The sequence below is a fragment of the Carlito syrichta genome, unplaced genomic scaffold (assembly GCF_000164805.1).
Source record: "Carlito syrichta isolate Samal-C Ts95f unplaced genomic scaffold, Tarsius_syrichta-2.0.1 Scaffold309778, whole genome shotgun sequence".
In the NCBI taxonomy this organism is placed as follows: Eukaryota; Metazoa; Chordata; class Mammalia; order Primates; family Tarsiidae; genus Carlito; species Carlito syrichta.
Genome location: NW_007253874.1, coordinates 241940 through 260044, shown reverse-complemented (window position 1 = coordinate 260044; position 18105 = coordinate 241940). Strand labels below are relative to the sequence as shown.

Genomic DNA, 18105 nt, shown 5'->3' with positions numbered 1-18105 from the left:
TCAGCTGCTGGGCTCCGGCGATCCTCCGCCTCAGCCTTCCAAGTAGCCGGAATTACAGGCATGCGCTACCACGCCCGGCTGATTTTTTGATTTATTGTAGAGATGAGGTCTTCGCTGCCCAGGCGGGTCTCGAACCCGCAGGCTCAGGCAATCCATTCACCTCAGCCTCCCAAAGGCGCAGGATTACAGGCTGAGCCACGGAGCCCGGCTTGGAGAACTCTTAAACAGACCCCTTTGCAGCCCTCTCTCATCCTAAGAGGAGGAGTCCACCACCTCAATACTCCTGCAACATCTTTGCTACTCTAATATAATACACGGTGGCCTATTCTGCCATATTTATTAAGTACAAAATAGGAAGAAGTATGTATTTACTGGTACAGCTGTGTACCAGGCACTGTACTGAAGTCTTGTGCTCATTTATTCACAGTTCATTCACTAAATATTTATTGAGCATATATATTATGCCCAGCAAGGATTTAGGTCAGGGGTTGGCCAATTATGGCCCACAGGTCAAATTCCGGCTGCTGCCTGTGTTTTTAAATAAAATTTTATTGGAACAGAGCCATGCTTCCATAGCTCTATGTCTGCATTCTTGCTACAGTGACAGAGCTCAATAACATGGACAGAGGCCATATGGCCTGCAAAGCCTAAAATATTTACTGTCTGGCCCTTTGCAAAAAAAAGTCTGGTGACCTTGGTCTAGGTACTGGGATGCTACAGTGAGCAAAACAAAAGTTCCTACCTTCACGCTGGGCATTGGCTCATGCCTGTACTCCCAGCATTTTGGGAGGCTGAGGCAGGAGGATTGCTAGAGCCCAGGAGGTCAAGACCAGCCTAGGCAACATAGCGAGACCTTGTCTCTACAAAAACAAATAAACAAGCTGGCCATGGTGGTGCACGCCTTTAGACCCAGCTACTTGAAAGGCTGAGGCAGAAGGATCACCTGAGCCTAGGAGGCTAAGGCTGAGGTGAGCTGTGATTGTGCCGCTACCTTCCAATCCGGGCAACAGAGTGAGACCCCAACTTAAAAAAAATGTTCCTACCTTCATAGTGGGTCCTCCATTCTACTGGGGCTAGGGGCGGGGTGGGGAACAGAATACAAAGACTACGAAAGATATGTACTATGTTAAATGATGATGCAGAAAAATTAAGTAGGGGGGAATACCAAGAGTACTGGGGATGGGAGCAGATTGCCGTGAAAGATAAGAGTATCAGGAAGTCCGGCTTCGAAGGTGACATTCCAGCACAGGCCTGAACGAGGTAAAGGGGTGAGCCATGGGGAAGGGGCTTGTGGGAGAGGCGCCAGGTGGTAGAACGACAGGTGCGAGGGCATCCTCGAGAATCGACAGTGGTGAATACTGACGGTGGTTAATACGGCACCGAGCACCATGCCCCAGTCTTCCAAGGGCTTTACATGCATAATCCCATGTCATGACTTAAAAGTCATTATCTCCTCGCACACTTAATCTCACAAAAGAACGAGCTGAATGTTTTTCCATCACTCATGTTTATACAGGACTTTCCGTTTGTAGTCTTGTAGTGCTGTTTGCTTGAGATTCACATTTTAAGGTGGTTACTGACCCCACTGGAGAGGAGTCAAAGACCAGAAAGGTCTAGCCACTTGCCCCAGCTCTCAGAGCCAACAAGTGCTGGAGCTAGAAAGCAAACCCAGGTGTGTCTGGACACAGACACTGGATTCCTGTCTCTAAGCCACCAGCTCTGGGAGTATGGACTCCACCTCGTTCAGCACTTCATTCTTAGGCCCCGTTCACCCCTAACCCAAAGCCTGCACCAGAAAGAAAAGTGAAGGTTTGTCGAAAGGAACTGAATTCCCATCAACCTCCCAGGCGAGAGAGACCAGACAAACTGCTGAACTCACTCCAGGAACGCACAGACTTTCCATTTGTGCCTTTGTCCTGGAGCACCCACACCGGACTCCAGACTTCTGGTGTGCCCCGTGCTCGGCAGGCCTCATCCAAAGAGGTGCTCGAAAGTTGTTGATTGATGGCTTTGCTTTGTTACATTTTCAGCAAGGCATCCTTAGGAACTAATGGAATTCTGTAGAAATGCATCAATTTATGGCGGTGTGTGCCTGTAGTTCCAGTTGCTTGGAAGGCTGAGGTGGAAGGATCACCTGAACCCAGCGGGTCGAGGCTGCGGTGGCCATGAGTGTGCCACTGCACGCCAGCCTGGGCGACAGAGTGAGACTCTGACAAAAAAAAAAAAAAGAGAAAGAAATACATTAATTCAGCAAATATGTGCTGAGATGCACTATGTCCAAAGCACATCCAGAAGGGCTGGGGATGAACAGGACATGGGCTCTCCCTCTGGGAACCTGCAGTCCAGTGGAGATCAAGAGATGAACTTTCTGTGCGCGCTGCATGACCTACTGTGTGCCAGCCAGGGGCACTGTCATCAATAATAAGAATAATAATGATAGCAAACAATTGAACCCTGACTGTGTGCCAGGCACTGTCTAATCCCTTTACTGGGCTATCTCATTTCATCTCCATCACAACTCCATGAGAAAGATGTCACTGCTATTTTAAAGACATGGCCTCTGAGGCTCAGGGAGGTTGAGTATCTCACTCACAAGCATGGGGTAAGTGGGTAACCACAAGAGGATTGGCTGGGCATGGTGGCTTACACCTAGCATCCCAGCAGTTTGGGAGGCCGAGGCAAGAGAATTGCTTGATCCCAGGAATTTGAGACCAGCCCAGGCAACATAGCAAGACCTCGTCTCTGTGAAATATCAAAAAATTAGCCAGGCATAGTGGTGTGCACCTGTAGTCCCAGCTATTTGGGAGGCTGAGGTGGGAGCATCGCATGATCCCAGGAATTCGAGGCTGTGGTGAGCCATGATTGTGCTACTGCACTCTGCCCTGGACAACAGAGTGAGATCCCACCTCAAAAAAATAATAATAGTAACATGAGGATTGCGCTCAGGTATGTTTTCCCTGTCACAGCCCCACATACAACTGTGACACACCTCAGGGTGAGAAGGTCATGTCAGGAGAGGGAGAGGACCTCCAGTGGGAGCTTCCAGGAAGGGCTCTGACGGGGGTGGCATCGAGCTGAAGAGTGGGACTCGGGACAGGGGGACCAAGCTGAACAGTTGGGCCTCTCTGAGTGACTGCTCACACAGCTTTGGTTACGGGTCAAGACAGGTTGATACAAATAAGTTGCTGGCCAGGCTCGGTGGCTCAGCCTGTCATCCCAGCACTTTGGGAGGCCGAGGCGAGTGGATTTCCTGAGCCTGCGGGTTCGAGACCAACCCGGGCAACTTGGTGAGACTTCATCTCTACAATAAATAAAAACTCAGCCGGGCATGGTAGTGCATGCCTGTAGTTCCGGCTATTTGGAAGGCTGACGTGGAAGGATGGTCTGAACCTAGCAGATTGATGCTGGGGTGGCCATGGGCAACGGAGTGAGACTCCAACTCAAAAAAACAAATAAGTTGCTATTGGATGTTGTGAATACAGATATCAGGCTGTGTGTCCAACAGGCCTGGGTATGACTCCTTTCTTCCCTTTCCCTAGTCATGTTGACCATGGACAAGCTAACCAAGCATGCTGAGCCTTGGCTGCCCCAGCTGCAAAATGGACACTGCGGTGATATTTATGCCTCAGGGAATTGTTGTAAGGATTTAATCAGACAGGGGTGTAAAGTGCTTAATACTGTCTCTGGCACACAGCAAGGGCTCTATAAGTGTCAATATTGATGACAATGATGATGATGAAGAAGACATTAGTGGCCACACTGTAATTCCGAGGAATCTTGATAAAAACAGAGGCCCACGCTCCCAGCCACCTCTGGTCTCCCAACATCCTTGACAGGCACTGAACAAATGAAAAATGGTGAGTTCTGGGCCCAAGGAGAAGGGGCCCCCAGAGACAAGGGCATTCACATCCCACGTAGTAGTGAGAGTAGGGAGTCCTTAGAACCCTCAGAGGCAGCAGCAGGAGAATGATGGTTCTTTCCTTGTGATGGGCAAGGGAACAGTGGGTCCCCGAGTCAGCATGGGAGGGAAAGGTTGACATGGGTTTAGTGGCAGGCGGGCTGCTTTCAATGACTTCGCTCGGCGACATTTCATGACACCCCTATGTGGCGCTATTATACTTTCTGGCTTACCGATGAAGAGACAAGAAACTAAGGTCATGCAGCTGGGAAGAGCCTGGCAGATTCCAAGTCAAGGCCTCCCGACCCTAGCCGCCCTCCCGCCTCGCACCTCCCACCCCTGTCTGGGCTAGGCTGGGCTCTGGGGACAGTGGAGACTCCGGCGTCCATCCGCTGGGCTATCTCTGGATAGATGTCTCTGGAACCTGGCTCCTTCTCTCCCACCCACTGCCCCAGTTTGGGCTATTACAGGAACCTCCCTTCCGGCCTCTCTCCCTACCCTCTTCCTCCAATCTGAGGTCACACCTCAGGCAAAGAAACCCTGCTGACCGAGTTCTCTCCTGGTGTGAAGCCCTCTCACAGGCCTGCTTCTCACAGCAGACAGTGTGGTGTGTCTGCCTGGGGACACTCAGTAAAGGAGGCAGCCACCTTCCTGGCATGCCAGTTGCACTTGTTTTCAAATTATGGCTAATACATGCTGTCCGGTGGAATGCAAAATGTCCAGGGGGTTTTCTCGGAGGAGTTTGTGTGTGTTGGGGGCTGGGGCAGAAGAGGAGAGTGTCGCTCCTCCCAGGAAAGTTTCAGTGGCCACAGGGATAAAGGCACACTCACACCTGGTCCAGCAGGCCCGGCCACATCTGGCTCCCGAGGCCTCTCCAGCTGTGCATCAGCCACTCCTGAGTGTGCTTGGTGCTCCTGCCAGAACTCTCTCTAGCCTCTCCCTTACCATCAGCCTTTTACCGACTCTGACCAGAATGTCTTTCCACCTCTGTTTTTAGCCCTGTTTATTCTTTGAGGCCCGATCCCCAGCCCCCATCCTCCAGGAAGCCCTCCCGGATCCAACCTCATAATTGGATTTCCCACACACCGCCTTTCCCATAAATGGCAACACTGTTCCCTCAGCATCTCACCCTTCCCCCCTCACAGCTTCTCACCACAGGGTACTGTGCTCACTGCTTGGAAAAGCAGCCTCTCCAGGAGGCTACGAGCCCAGGAGGTCAGGCAGTGCCTCAACACTCCCTTCATTTGCTCATTCAGCTCCCATCCAGAGTTCCCCTTGATGCCAGGCCACCAGCTCAACATGTCCTCAGCTCACAATCTGAGGCAGAAACAAACCGACCAGTCACTGATTGAGTGGTAGAGTCAAACAACAAACAAATAAGCAACTCGGCCGAGGACCAACACCAGACCAGGCCCTCTGCTCAGGGCTGAGAACGAAGAACAGAGCAAAGCCCGTGGCTCCCTCATGGGGTTGCTAGTCTGGCCAGTGGCCAGTAGAGCCACTAAGTGCAAGGTGTGTCCCCAGGGCCATGGGGCTCTAGGCCAGCTGTGGAGTCCTTTTCTCTCTTCCTTTGTCTTTTTGGTAACCAATACGGCAATGAGCGAATGAATGAATATTTTCTGTGTGGGTCTTTTTGCGTGTGAGGTCGGAGACTCACGGGGCTTTCACCATGAATAAGCTCCGTAAATCCAGTCATCCAATAAATTATTGGTCAATGGACTGATTGACATGTCACCCAGGAAGTTGCTAGCAGCCACAGGGCTAGATTCCAGGTTCCCACTCCCTTGGAGTGTCCGCCACTCTGGACTTCCCCAGTGAGGAGCAAATCTCCCCTGTCTGCGGCTGTCTTGATGGGACTTGCCTGCAGCCTGGAGCTGCAGAGCCGGCTACAAACTCCCAGTAAAACAGCGTTCTTGGCTTGCCTCCCAAGGGGGTCCTGAGCATTAATTAGTTACCATTGGTAAAGTGCTCTGAAGACGTGGGGGTGTATCAACATGGGTGTATCAACATGGCGAGTCATTAGGCCTCTCCACACCACTGTGCACCACAGCCCGGGGACTGCTAATTGAGAAATAATTAACACCTCAGGGTGCAGAGGACAGCTGCCTGGCTTTTCCAGGATTGGAAGGGATGTCATCACATGCACCGGAGCCAGGAGAAATCAAAGGCTACTTTGGAAATGTGTGTTTGAGAAATTCATTTGCCTCCTGTCCTCAAAGAGAAGGAGAGAGGAATATCACCCCATTAAAACCTCTGGCAGCTGGGCAAGGTGGCTCTCACGCCTGTAATCCCAGCACTTTGGGAGACTGAGGATCCCTTGAGGCTAGGAGTTCACGACCATCCTGGACAATGTAGCAAGACCCTGGTTCTACAAACAAACAAACAAAAAATGTTTTTATTTAGCCAGGGCCGGGCTTGGTGACTCACGCCTGTAATCTCAGCACTTTGGGAAGCAGAGGCAGGAGGACTGCTTGAGTCCAGGAGTTTGAGACCAGCCTGGACAATATAGTGAGACCCTGTTTCAAAAATAAACAAACAAACAAACAAAAAACCCCTCTGGGACTGTATTCCTTGGGGAATATACCCCACAGTGTTGGACTGTGGAAGCCAAGAGAGACCCAGAGACAGAAGAGCTCGAGTTCACCCAGCGCTGCCTCCTAGCTGGTGGTAGAAGCATTGTGTGCGCCCCTGAGTTGCATTTCTTCAGCTGTAAGACCAGAATCATAACATGCAGCTACCCCTTCCCCACACCAGGTTGTCTCATGCCCTTCCTCTCGGCCAGCTGCCCTAAGCTAGACTGCACATTTCCTACTATTTAATACTAATGCCTGGGCCCACCCCAGACCCACAGCCAGCATCTTGGGGCGGGCTGGGGCATAGGTGCATATGATGGTTGAGAAACACTGCTCTGGCCTGTGTGTCAAGCACTGTGTTAGGAGGCATGAGAAATAAACATGTAAACCCCATCACACCCCACCTGTCCCTCACCCCAATTCCTCATTTCCTGATCGTGCCCTTGAGTGTCCTGGTCCTCTGCCTGGACGTTCCACTCCCCTCCACTGCTTTTCCTGTCCAGGTAAACCCCACTCATCCTTCAGGACCAGCCCCAAGGTCACCTCCTTGGTGAAGCCCTCCTGCCCCTGCTCCCACAGGGCTTTGTTCACCCCCATTACACCGCTGGTCACACAGGGTTGTTCCTGGAAGATCCTGGTGGGCTGAGAGCTTCTCAGAGCCAGTTTCAGAATCGCCAGTGTCTTGCGTCGGGTCTGGTTCATTTTAGGCACTCAATAAGCTAGTTTGTATTAGGTGGAGTTATCTGATATGTAGTTCCCGCTGCAGGACATTTGTACTTGTTGTTCCCTGTGTGTGTCCGGAACATTCGTCTCCAAGTGTCCTCCACTTCCCAGGGAGCAGCGGAGCCTGGTTGCAAGGTTCTGTGGCTCACCTCCTTCAGGTCTTCACTAAAATGCCACCTTCTCTATGAGGCTCTCCCTGATGCTCTTTTAAATTGCAAACACTTGGCCTTGTACTCCATTCATCTTCCTTGAGTGGTCTCCATAGTGTTTACCACCACCTGAGTGACGATCTGTCTAAAATGTTGATATTTTGTACACCATGTATTTCTTTTTGTTTTCTTTTCTTTTCTTTTTTTTTTTTTTTTTTAGTTGGAATCTCACTCCATTGCCCAGGCTGGAATGCAGTGGCATGCTCATGGCCACCCCAGTGTCATCCTGCTGGGCTCCAATGATCCTTCCACCTCAGCCTTCCAAGTAGCCGGAACTACAGGTGCTAGCTATCACGCTCGGCAATTTTTTTTTTTTTAATTGTAGAGGCGAGGTCTCGTCAAGTCGCCCAGGCTGGTCTCAAACCCGCGGGCACAGGCAATCCACTCATCTGGCCTCCCAAAGTGCTGGGATTACAGCCTGAGCCACTGAGCCTGGCCCACCATGGATTTTTACATTAATTTTTTTTTTTTTTTGAGTCAGGGTCTCACTCTGTTACCCATGCTGGAGTGCAGTGGCACGATCATGGCTCACTGCACTCCTGGGCTCAGGTGATCCTCTCTTCTCAACCTCTCAAATAACTAGGACTACAGATGCACACCACCACATCCAGCTAATTTTTTTTGATTTTTTGATGAGATGAGCTTTGCTATGTTACCCAGGCTGGTCTCGAACTCCTGGGCTCAAGCAATCCTCCCGCCTCAGCCTCCCAAAGTGCTGGGATTACAGGCTTGCTCCTGGCCCTAATTTTGGTTTTAAAAAATTAATTGAAGAAAATACTGTTAAAATACTGAGTTTTGCTATCTTAAATTTCACTGTATTTATTTATTTACTTATTTATTTCGAGTTGGAGTCTCACTTTGTCGCCCAGGCTGGAGTGCCCTGGCACACTCACAGCCACCCCAGAGTCGACCCACTGGGCTCTGTGATCCTTCCGCCTCAGCCTTCCAAGTAGCCAGAACTACAGGCGTGCGCTACCACGCCCGGCTAATTTTATTATTATTACTTACTGTAGATATGAGGTCTCGCCAATTTGCCCGGGCTGGTCTCGAATCGGCAGGATCAGGCAATCCACTCACCTCGGCCTCCCAAAGTGCTTGGGATGGCAGGCTGAGCCGCCGAGCGCGGCCTGGATTGATTTGTTGAGCGTCTTCTTTCTCTAGAACGCAAACTACACTGAATGCAGGGAATTTTGTCTGTTTTGTTCACTTCACAATCCCCCATGTCTACAAGAGTGGCTTGTACGTGGTAGCTGCTCAAAAAATATTTTGTGAATGAAAGTTTAAACTTGTGGCTTAAAGACTGTCTTGGGCACTGGGGCTAAGGTGCCTTTCTCCAACTGTTTCACAATTTTATAGTTCTTTAAACTGAAAACTCATAAAAATCATAGGGTAGATTAGAAACTACATGGGCCAGTGTGTTGTCACGGTTACACCGTCGCCAGCCTGCCTCTTATTCGGGGGGAGTGGGCGCGGCCTGGCAGTGGGCGGGAACTCCAGACTCAAATCCACGGATGTCGGCTTTGATCATAGAGCTACACCTCCCTAGGTCCTAGAGGGCACTTCCGGAACAGTGATACACTCATGGCTGCCCAGCACAATCTATGATCTTCGGAATAGCTGGGGGGTCTCTCTCTTTGGCTAAACTTCCGGAAAACCTCTCACGCGCGTCTGGGGGGGTGGGGCCAGGTCAACCACGCCTCCCTGAGTGCGGCTTTGCGATTGGCGGAAAGGACGGCGGGCGGGGCTGAAGGGGGCAGGCTCGTCCCTGGCGCAGGCGCGCTGGCCCGGCGCGGCGGTCGTCGCGGGCGGCGTTGGTTTGGACTGCAGGTAGCGAGCGTGGGTGACAGTGAGGCTTTGGGGACGGAAAGGGCCGGCGGAGTGAAGCAAGCGCCCGGCTCTGGGCGCGGAGACCCTGGAGTCTACTTCCCACGTGCATCCCGTCCTTGAACCGGGGCGGGCTCGCAGTCACACAAAGTCGTGGATATGTCATCTCCTGGTCTGTTTCTTCCGTTGTCAAATGAGGGCAGCGCTTCCTGGTCGGCCTCGGGTCTTCGTGAAAGGCGCGGTGTTTCCAGACGTGCCAGCTCTGGAAAGACCTTCGGGATCACCTGGTCGCTGAGCCTTTTACGTACGGGAAATCGGGAGGGTGGAGTGATTGCTCCAGGGTCACCCAGCGAGCAAAGGCCGAGCCAGCTCTTGGAACTGGGTCTGGGGTGCCCTTGCTGTTTTATGCAGCACCATCCCTGATGGAAGCCGTGGGCTTTGGAGGCGAGGACCTTGCCTCCCTTGGGTGACCCTGCCCTCATTTCCTGTGTCACTTGAACCCGCCGTTGATGGATTATAAGGATGGGGTCAGCTGTCTTTGTATCTGTAACATGGGGTCTGGACCGACAGGAGTCAAGAATCTCCGTTCGTTCGTGGCCAGAACATGTCCTGAGCGTCTGCTATAGCCAGGCACTGTGCTGGATGCTGCAGACACAGCTTGGGACAAAGTAGACATAGCTACTGCCCTCAGGGAGATTACGAGCTAAGTCAGTTCAGGTGCACAGCCAGGCTTCTGAGTGGTTCTCCCAGTGTGGTCCCTGGACCAGCGTCATCACCATCACCTGGGACTTACTGAATCGGAAGCTCTGGGGCAGGGGCCCTGCAATCAGTGTTGTCACAAGCCCTGCGGGGATTCTGATGCTCGACTGAATTTCGGAACCACTGGGCTTCTGTAATGTAGCGAGCGGTACTGAGGGTCTAACCCAAGGTTGAGGCAGTAAGGGCCAAAAAGGAGGGCGGTGGGCTTGAGAGTAATCTTGGAGACAGACTCATCTGCTTGAGGAGGAGTCAAGGGTAAAGGAGTTTCTGACTTGGGCCACTGGCCTAAGGTCAGACTGCAAGTGAGTAATGGGCTCTGGAAGTACCTCCCAACATTTTTTTGTTTCTCTTTTTGAGACAGGGTATTGGTCTGTCACCCAGACTGGATGACAGCTGATCATAGCTTACTGCAGCCTCAAACTCCTGGCCTTAAGTGATCCTCCTGCCTTGGCCTCCCAAAGTACTGAGGTTACAGGCGTAAGCCACCATGCCAAGCCCCAATCTTTTAACATTTGTACAGTGCACAAGGGAAAAGTATGAGGCCTCTCAAGGTTGGACAGGACCAGCTGGAGGACCTGAGGCTGCTGAAGGCTGGAGATAACCAGCTGGGGGATTCCAGCTCCCTAGAGCTGAGAGGAATCAGTAACTGATTCTCAGATACTGTGGGGAGCTTTGCTCTGTGGACTGTGCTGGAAAGTGGAGGTACTCACTGGATATGGCAGTGTGAGTCAAGAATCTTAAAAGAGCTTGTATCTTTTGACTCAGTGATTCTTTTTTTTTTTTTGAGTCAGGGTCTCACTCTGTTACCCAGATTATGGTAATTATTAGCATTAGGCTCAAATCCCATGGCTTCCTTCAGGGATTGTGCTGTATAAAACAGATTAGATTATTAGCATGATTATGGCTCAGCACAGCCTCAACTCCTGGGTTCAAACAATCCTCCCTCCTCAGCCTCTTGAGTAGCTGGGACTACAGGTGTGTGCCCCTACACCTGGCTAATCTTTTTTATGTTTTGTAGAGATGAGGTCTTACTATGTTTCCCAGACTGGTCTCGAACTCCTGGATTCAAACAGTTCTCCCACCTCAGCCTCCCAAAGTGCTGGAATGACAGGCGTGAGCCACCATGCCTGGCTAATAATTCCATTTCTGAAAATTTCTCCCAAATATAAAACAAAGAAGAAAGCCTTCTGCTTATTGTAGATGATGTGTAATAGGGAAAACTAACAACTCTTTTTATATAGTCAATCAACAGAATGTTGTACTGCCATTAGAAAGGTGTGGATAGCTTGTAAAATCATGGAGAAATGTACTTGCGTATTGGACAAGGTCTAGAACGCCCCTGCCATGTGCTGAGGATACAGTGGTGAGCAAGCTCGTTACGGTCCCGGCCTGCAGAACCGAGTGTCTAGGAAGACAGGCAGCCAGGTGAGCAGGGCCCAGAGTGATTGGTATTTGATGGGACCAGGGGGCTCTGCAGGAGAAACCAGTCTTGGAGGCAAGGAGAGTGGGACGGGGAGGCCATCCTATAGGTGAGGATGGTCATCCTGAGGCCTGGAAGGTGGGTAGATGTTAGCACAAAAGGGGCAAGGGATATTCTGTGAGAGTAGACTGTGTGTTTAAGAGTGAGCATGGTGCAGCTGGGTCAGGAGAGGGCAACGGTGAGGGGCCCGCTCACTGTGGTAGCGGGGAGCTGTGTACACCCTAAGGGTCAGAAGCAGACCTTATCCTAAAGGTAGCAGGAGGCATTTTCAGCAAGAAAAACTCTTCCCGTTTTTGCACTGGAAGTCTTCCCTATGGCTGCAGCAAGGAGAATGGATTGAAGGAGGGCAGGAATGGCGGCCAGGAGGTCAGCAAGGAGGCTGTGGCGGTAGCCCAGATGACAAGGTGGTGGCCTAGACCTAGGTGGAGGCTGTGGAGAGGAAGGGGGCAGATCGGACAATAGGTGAGGAGCCAGGAACAACAGGCCAAGAGGGCTGGTGAACGTGGGCACAGGGAGGGGGAAGCAGGTGAATCCAAGTTCTGGGGTGGGCAGGGCAGCTTGTGGGGCCACTCAGTGGTTGGCAGCACTGAAGGGGAATGGGCTTGGGGGAAGAGGCTGAGCTCATCCTAGGCTGCGGAGTTTGAAGTGCCTGCATCGTGTGTTCCCCAGGAGGCAGTCGGATGTGGAGAGCTGAAGCCCAAGAGATGGATACACAGGGAGCGAGGGTGGTGGTGACTCAGAAACGGAATGTCAGCAGCGGCCAACTCTGGGCCAAGGGATTATTGTTGATGTTATTTTATTTTTTATTTTGGGGTTCAGTTTTTTTTTTCTCCCCAGTTTTCTGTAACAATAGCAACCATCAGTTGAGCTCATAGTATATGCCAGTACTGTGCTAAGAGCTTTTTTGCAATTCTTCTAAATTCCCACCTTAAACCTACAAGGTGGGTCTGTTGTTATTACCATGTTTAAGATGAAGAAACTGAGCAGAGAGGGGTTAAGGCACATGGCCCCGGGGTGCAGCCTGTGGGCAGCCCAGCTAGAATCCAGGCTGCCCTATTTCGGAGCCCGTGCCTTTACTACGTGATGGTGTCTCTCCACAGCATGTTGCTATGTTTTTATAATCAGGAAAATATTGATTTTTTTTTTTTTTTTTACAAACGGAAGTAAGAAGTAAGAGAAGCAGTGCTTTGATCTGCCGGGATGTTAGAAATGGAAGGCTCTGTATCTACAAAATCGGCGGCTGGCTTAGAAGTGTGTTGGAGACCAGACTGAGCGGGCTGCCTGGTGGTGTAAGGACCCAGCTGACACTCATTTTCACACAACTCATCTTTTTCCAGGTGCCAGAGCTTCCCTGTGCCGGGGTCATGGAAGGGCTGCTGATGAGAGGCAGAGCGTTGCCTGTCCTGGCCACCTGCAGCTGCCAGCTGTCGGGGGCTGTTCCTCGCAGGTTTCACCACTGTGCCCCAGGGAGAGCGCAGCGCTTGGTGCTGTCCCGTGTGTTCCAGCCACAGAACCTTCGGGAAGACCAGGTGCTCTCCCTGGAGGGCAAGTCTGGCGACCTGACCTGCAAGAGCCAGCAGCTGATGCTGCAGGTAGGCCTGATCCACCCAGCCAGCCCCGGCTGCTACCACCTCCTGCCTTATGCGGTCCGCGCCATGGAGAAGCTCGTGCGGGTCATAGACCAGGAGATGCAGGCCATCGGGGGCCAGAAAGTCAACATGCCCAGCCTCAGCCCAGCGGAGCTCTGGCGAGCCACCGACCGGTGGGACTTGATGGGCAAGGAACTGCTGAGACTTAGAGACAGACATGGCAAGGATTACTGCTTAGGACCAACTCACGAGGAAGCCATCACAGCCCTGGTCGCCTCCCAGAAGAAGCTGTCCTACAAACAGCTTCCGCTCCTGCTGTACCAAGTGACGAGGAAGTTTCGGGACGAGCCCAGGCCCCGCTTCGGCCTTCTGCGTGGCCGAGAGTTTTACATGAAGGATATGTACACCTTCGACTCTTCCCCGGAGGCCGCCCGGCAGACCTACGGCCTGGTGTGTGATGCCTACTGCAGCCTGCTGGACAGGCTGGGGCTGCCCTTTATCAAGGTCCAGGCCCACGTGGGCAGCGTCGGGGGCACGATGTCTCACGAGTTCCAGCTCCCAGTGGATGTTGGAGAGGACCGGCTTGCCATCTGTCCCAGCTGCAGCTTCTCAGCCAACGTGGAGACACTAGATGTGTCACAAACGAACTGCCCTGCTTGCCGGGGCCCACTGACTGAAACCAAAGGCATCGAGGTGGGGCACACGTTTTACCTGGGCACCAAGTACTCATCCGTTTTCAACGCCCAGTTCACCGACGTGCACTGCAAGCCACACCTGGCCGAAATGGGGTGCTACGGCTTGGGCGTGACACGGATCTTGGCTGCTGCCATTGAAGTCCTCTCTACGGAAGACTGTGTCCGCTGGCCCTGCCTCCTGGCCCCTTACCAGGTCTGCCTCATCCCCCCTAAGAAGGGTAGTAAGGAGGCGGCGGCCACAGGGCTCACCGAGCAGCTATATGACCACGTCACGGAGGTGGTGCCTCAGCTCCGTGGGGAGATGCTGCTGGACGACAGGGCCCACCTGACCATTGGAAACAGGCTGAAGGACGCCAAGAAGTTTGGCTACCCCTATGTGGTCATTGCAGGCAAGAGGGCCCTGGAGGACCCAGCCCATTTTGAGGTTTGGCATCAGAATGCTGGTGAGGTGATCTTCCTCACCCAAGAAGGAGTCGTGGAATTACTGACCCAAGTACAGACTGTCTAAACGCCCCCAGCCCAACTCGCAGCCTAGGTGTCCGCTCTAACTCTGCATTTCCCTACACTCCTTTCCTGGCTGGTCTCTCCGGAAACAGGGCAGCTCACAGAAGGTGACATCAGGGAAACCAGTACTTATCCAGTCATTTGTTCAGGTTACTTATACTTAGTCATGAATTTGATCCCTTTCTCTGGGCTGGTCATGCTGCCGTATTCCATTCCTTTTTTTCTTTTTTTTGAGTTGGGTTCTCACTCTGTTGCCCAGGCTGGAGTGCAGTGGCACAATCACAGCTCACTGAAGCCTTAACCTCCTGGTCTCAGGCAATCCTTCTGCCTCAGCCTCCCAAGTAGCTGGGACTACAGGCACATGCCACTACGCTCAGCTAAATTTTTTGATTTTTTCTGGAGACCTTGTCTTGTGATGTTGCCCAGGCTGGACTCAAACTCCTGAGCTCGAGCAGTTCTGCCACCTCAGCCTCCCGAAGTGCTGGGATTGCAGGCGTGAGCCGCTGTACCCGGCCCCGTTCCTTTTTATTCCATTGTGGAAGCTTTTATTAGGAGGCTGAGAAGCAAGAAAGATGCCCGAGTTCTGGTCTTGACCCTCGGCCGAGCCGCTTCCCTTCTTCCAGCTGACTTGTCCACATGTAGGATGGGAGTGGTTGAGGGGCCCTCACGCTCCCGCCCCCCAGCGATCTGACCATGGACTTCTTGCTGCATTGGAGCCAAAGAACAGGCCCCAGCCCCCGTCCACTGAGAAGCTGGGCTGACAGGGTAAGGAAAATAATCAGGAGATCTGACCCCCAACAGCTCACTGGTGATTTAGCAATGTCCCCTCCCCTGCCGGAGCCTCAGTTTCCCCATGTGTAGCATGAGAAAACGGAGCTATATCTGTAAAGTCCTTAGTGGTGTCACTGGGTGGCTCCCTGTGAAAGGTGGTGTAATTAGCAGGTGGTCTAAACACTACCTCCAGAGACCTGGCCCTATTAAGGCGCTTAAGCCCTGAGATCACATGTTATTGATCGAATAAAGCCAAACTATTAGAATGAACCTTGCGTGTTAATTTGAAACAATAACTTCTACCATTGTAACAGCACAGCAGCTTCCTACTCCTTTTCTTTCTTTTTCTACACTCCAAAAGAAAAACTGGGTGGTTGGGCAGTTGTGAGTTAACCCATTTCTTCCCACAGGCGTCAGGGCAGCAGGCTTCAGCCACCGCAGTGACCTTGTCCTGGGTACAGCGTTGGAGCCTGGAGCCACAGCGGGGTGAACACCGAGAGCTGGTCTCCATCTGAATCCTGTGGAAAACTGGAAGCGGACAGAGCCACCACAGCAAGTCTGCCTCCGTCTGCTTCTCCTGCACCCTAGATAGGGACACGACAAGTTTTCCCTCCTTGGCCCCACGGTGTCTCTGTGCCCGAGTCTCACAAGCATCTGTCAAAGCCAGGCTCCAGGCCGCCACCTAAAAGGCTGCCTGCCAGCTTCTGGCGGCAGCTTGCCTCCTGCAGCACTGATCAGCCCCTTTTTAAAAATTTATTGTAGAGACGAGATCTCGCCAAGTTGTCCAGACTGGTCTCAAACTCCTGGGCTCAGGCGATCCTCTCACCTCTGCCTCCCAAAGTGCTGGAATGACAGGTGTGAGCCTCCGTGCCCGGCAACCCCTTCTAGTTTCGCGCATGTACAGCTAGCTCATTGCACAGCGGTCCAGCCTTTGTGGGTATCAGGGAGCTCCCTGAGTCCGGGCCTGAGCTGGTTCCTGGTGCACTGCGGTTCTTGCCTCGGCCCGCTGTTGGCCTGCTGAGCAGCCCCTGGAAGCTTGTTGCTGCCGCTGCTGTTACTGCTGGAGTCATCCTGCCCCAACATGCACACCATCAGGTTTCCCAAGAAGGTATGTGCTGAGCCCTGGTGGCTTCCGGCCCTCTGGCTGCAGCTCCAGGCCCAGGATTCCTTTGGCATGCTTTAGCGCTTCAGGCCGGGGGTGTGGGTTCCCTGAGTGAACCTGGAAAGGCTACGTTGCACACAGAGGAGCTGCCACTTGCTCCCGGTGGGAGTCACCTGGGTCCCACCTGGAGGGTCTAGTGATGGAGGGGTGTGGCCTAGGCGCTGGGAGGTTTGAAGTTCCCCAGCTGATTCAAATGTGCAAAGTTGACTGAGAGTCCCTGGTGTAAGAGCCACTTTCTCTGGGCCCACCGTGAGGTGTGGTTATTAGCCAGGTGTGGTTGTGTGCACCTCCAGTCCCAGTTATTCATGAGGCTGAGGCAGAAGAATCACCTGAGCACAGGAGGTCAAGACTAGTGAGCTGTGACCGTGCCACTGCACTCCGGCCTGGGTAACACAGTGAGACCCCGACTCAAGAAAAATAAATAATGACAGAGCTAAAATCCAGGCCCTGGCCAAAACCTGTGCCCTTCCCAATATACTGCTTGGCCTCTGCCAAGGCAAAAGTGGCAACTTACTTGAGGATGCACAACTGTTAATGATCAGAGCTAAGACTGCCATCACTCTGCTTTTAGGGGTCTGTTCATGTATTTGTTGAGGGCCTGCTGTGGGCCACTGTGCTATGAGGCACTTTTTTTTTTGAGTCAGGGTCTCACTCATCGCACAGTGGCATGATCACAGCTCACCACAGCCTTGGCCTTCTAGGCTCTGGCGATCTGTCCACCTCAGCCTCCTAACATGCTGAGATGGCAGGCATGCGCCACCACACTCAGCTAATTTTCTTTTCCTTTCTTTTTTTTAGAGATGAGGTCTTGCTGTGTTGCCCAGACTAGTCTCAAAATCCTGGGCTCAAGCAGCCCCCTTGCCTTGGCCTCCCAAAGTGCTGGGATTACAGGTGTGAGCCACCATGACAGGCTGTGAGACACTTTTATTTATTTATTTATTTTGAGTTGGAGTCTCACTCCATCACCCAGGCTAGAGTGCAGTGGGAAGCTCACGGCCACCACAGCCTCAATCTGCTGAGTTCAGGCAATCCTTCCACCTCAGCCTTCTAAGGAACTATGAATGCGGGCCACCACGCCTGGCTAATTTTTAAAAATTTATTGTAGAGATGAGATCTCGCCAGGTTGCCCAGGTTGGTCTCAAACCCATGGGCTCAAGCAGTTCTCTCACCTCAGCCTTCCAAAGTGCTGGGATTATAGGCGTGAGCCACCGCACCCAGCCTGAGGCACTTTTATATACCATTTTCAGACCCTACAGTTGTGCAAGGTAGGTGTTGTCATTCTCATTTTCCAGGGCTCCTTAGATTAAAGCAACTTACTCAAGAATGCACAACTGTTAATGATCAGAACTAAGGCCCCGCACAGTGGCTTATGCCTGTAATCTCAGCACTTTGGAAGACCGAGGCAGGAGAATCACTTGAGCCCAGGAGTTCAAGACCAGCCCAGGCAACATAGCAAAACCTCGTCTCTACAAAAATTAGAAAACTTAGCCAGGTGTGGTTGTGTGCACTTCCAGTCCCAGTTACTCACGAGGCTGAGGCAGAAGGATCACCTGAGCACAGGAGGTCAAGACTAGTGAGCTGTGACCGTGTCACTGCACTCTGGCCTGGGTGACAGAGTGAGACCTGACTCAAGAAAAATAACGATCAGAGCTAAAATCCAGGCCCTGGCCAAAAACTATGCCCTTCCCAATATACTGCTCGGCTTCTGCCAAGACAAAAATAATTTCCATAAATAAAAATGAATTCTTTATAGCTGTCTAATCAAGTTAGCCTAAAGTATGTGCGAAATTAGAATTCATGCAAATGGTGCTTTAAATACATTTTTTAACTTTAAATTTGTGCTCCATGAGTGTGCCTATTTATTGTAGGGCTAGCCTAATGTAAGCACTTTAAAAACCAGATTCCAGGAATAGAGAGC

General features: G+C 52.0%; 1 protein-coding gene across 1 annotated transcript; it reads left to right on the top strand.

Annotated features, from left to right (window-relative positions):
* Positions 1-9176: 9176 nt before the first annotated feature.
* On the top strand, positions 9177-14332 carry PARS2 (prolyl-tRNA synthetase 2, mitochondrial (putative)). The gene is made up of 2 exons (XM_008067811.2): positions 9177-9190; positions 12804-14332. Exon 2 carries the CDS (start codon positions 12831-12833, stop codon positions 14256-14258), a length of 1428 nt encoding a protein of 475 aa, XP_008066002.1. The 5' UTR covers positions 9177-9190; positions 12804-12830; the 3' UTR covers positions 14259-14332.
* The last annotated feature ends 3773 nt before the right edge of the window (positions 14333-18105 follow it).

Bases quoted from the DNA above. Each gene is read 5' to 3' on its own strand.
- PARS2 (XM_008067811.2), top strand. From the start codon at position 12,831: ATGGAAGGGCTGCTGATGAGAGGCAGAGCGTTGCCTGTCCTGGCCACC.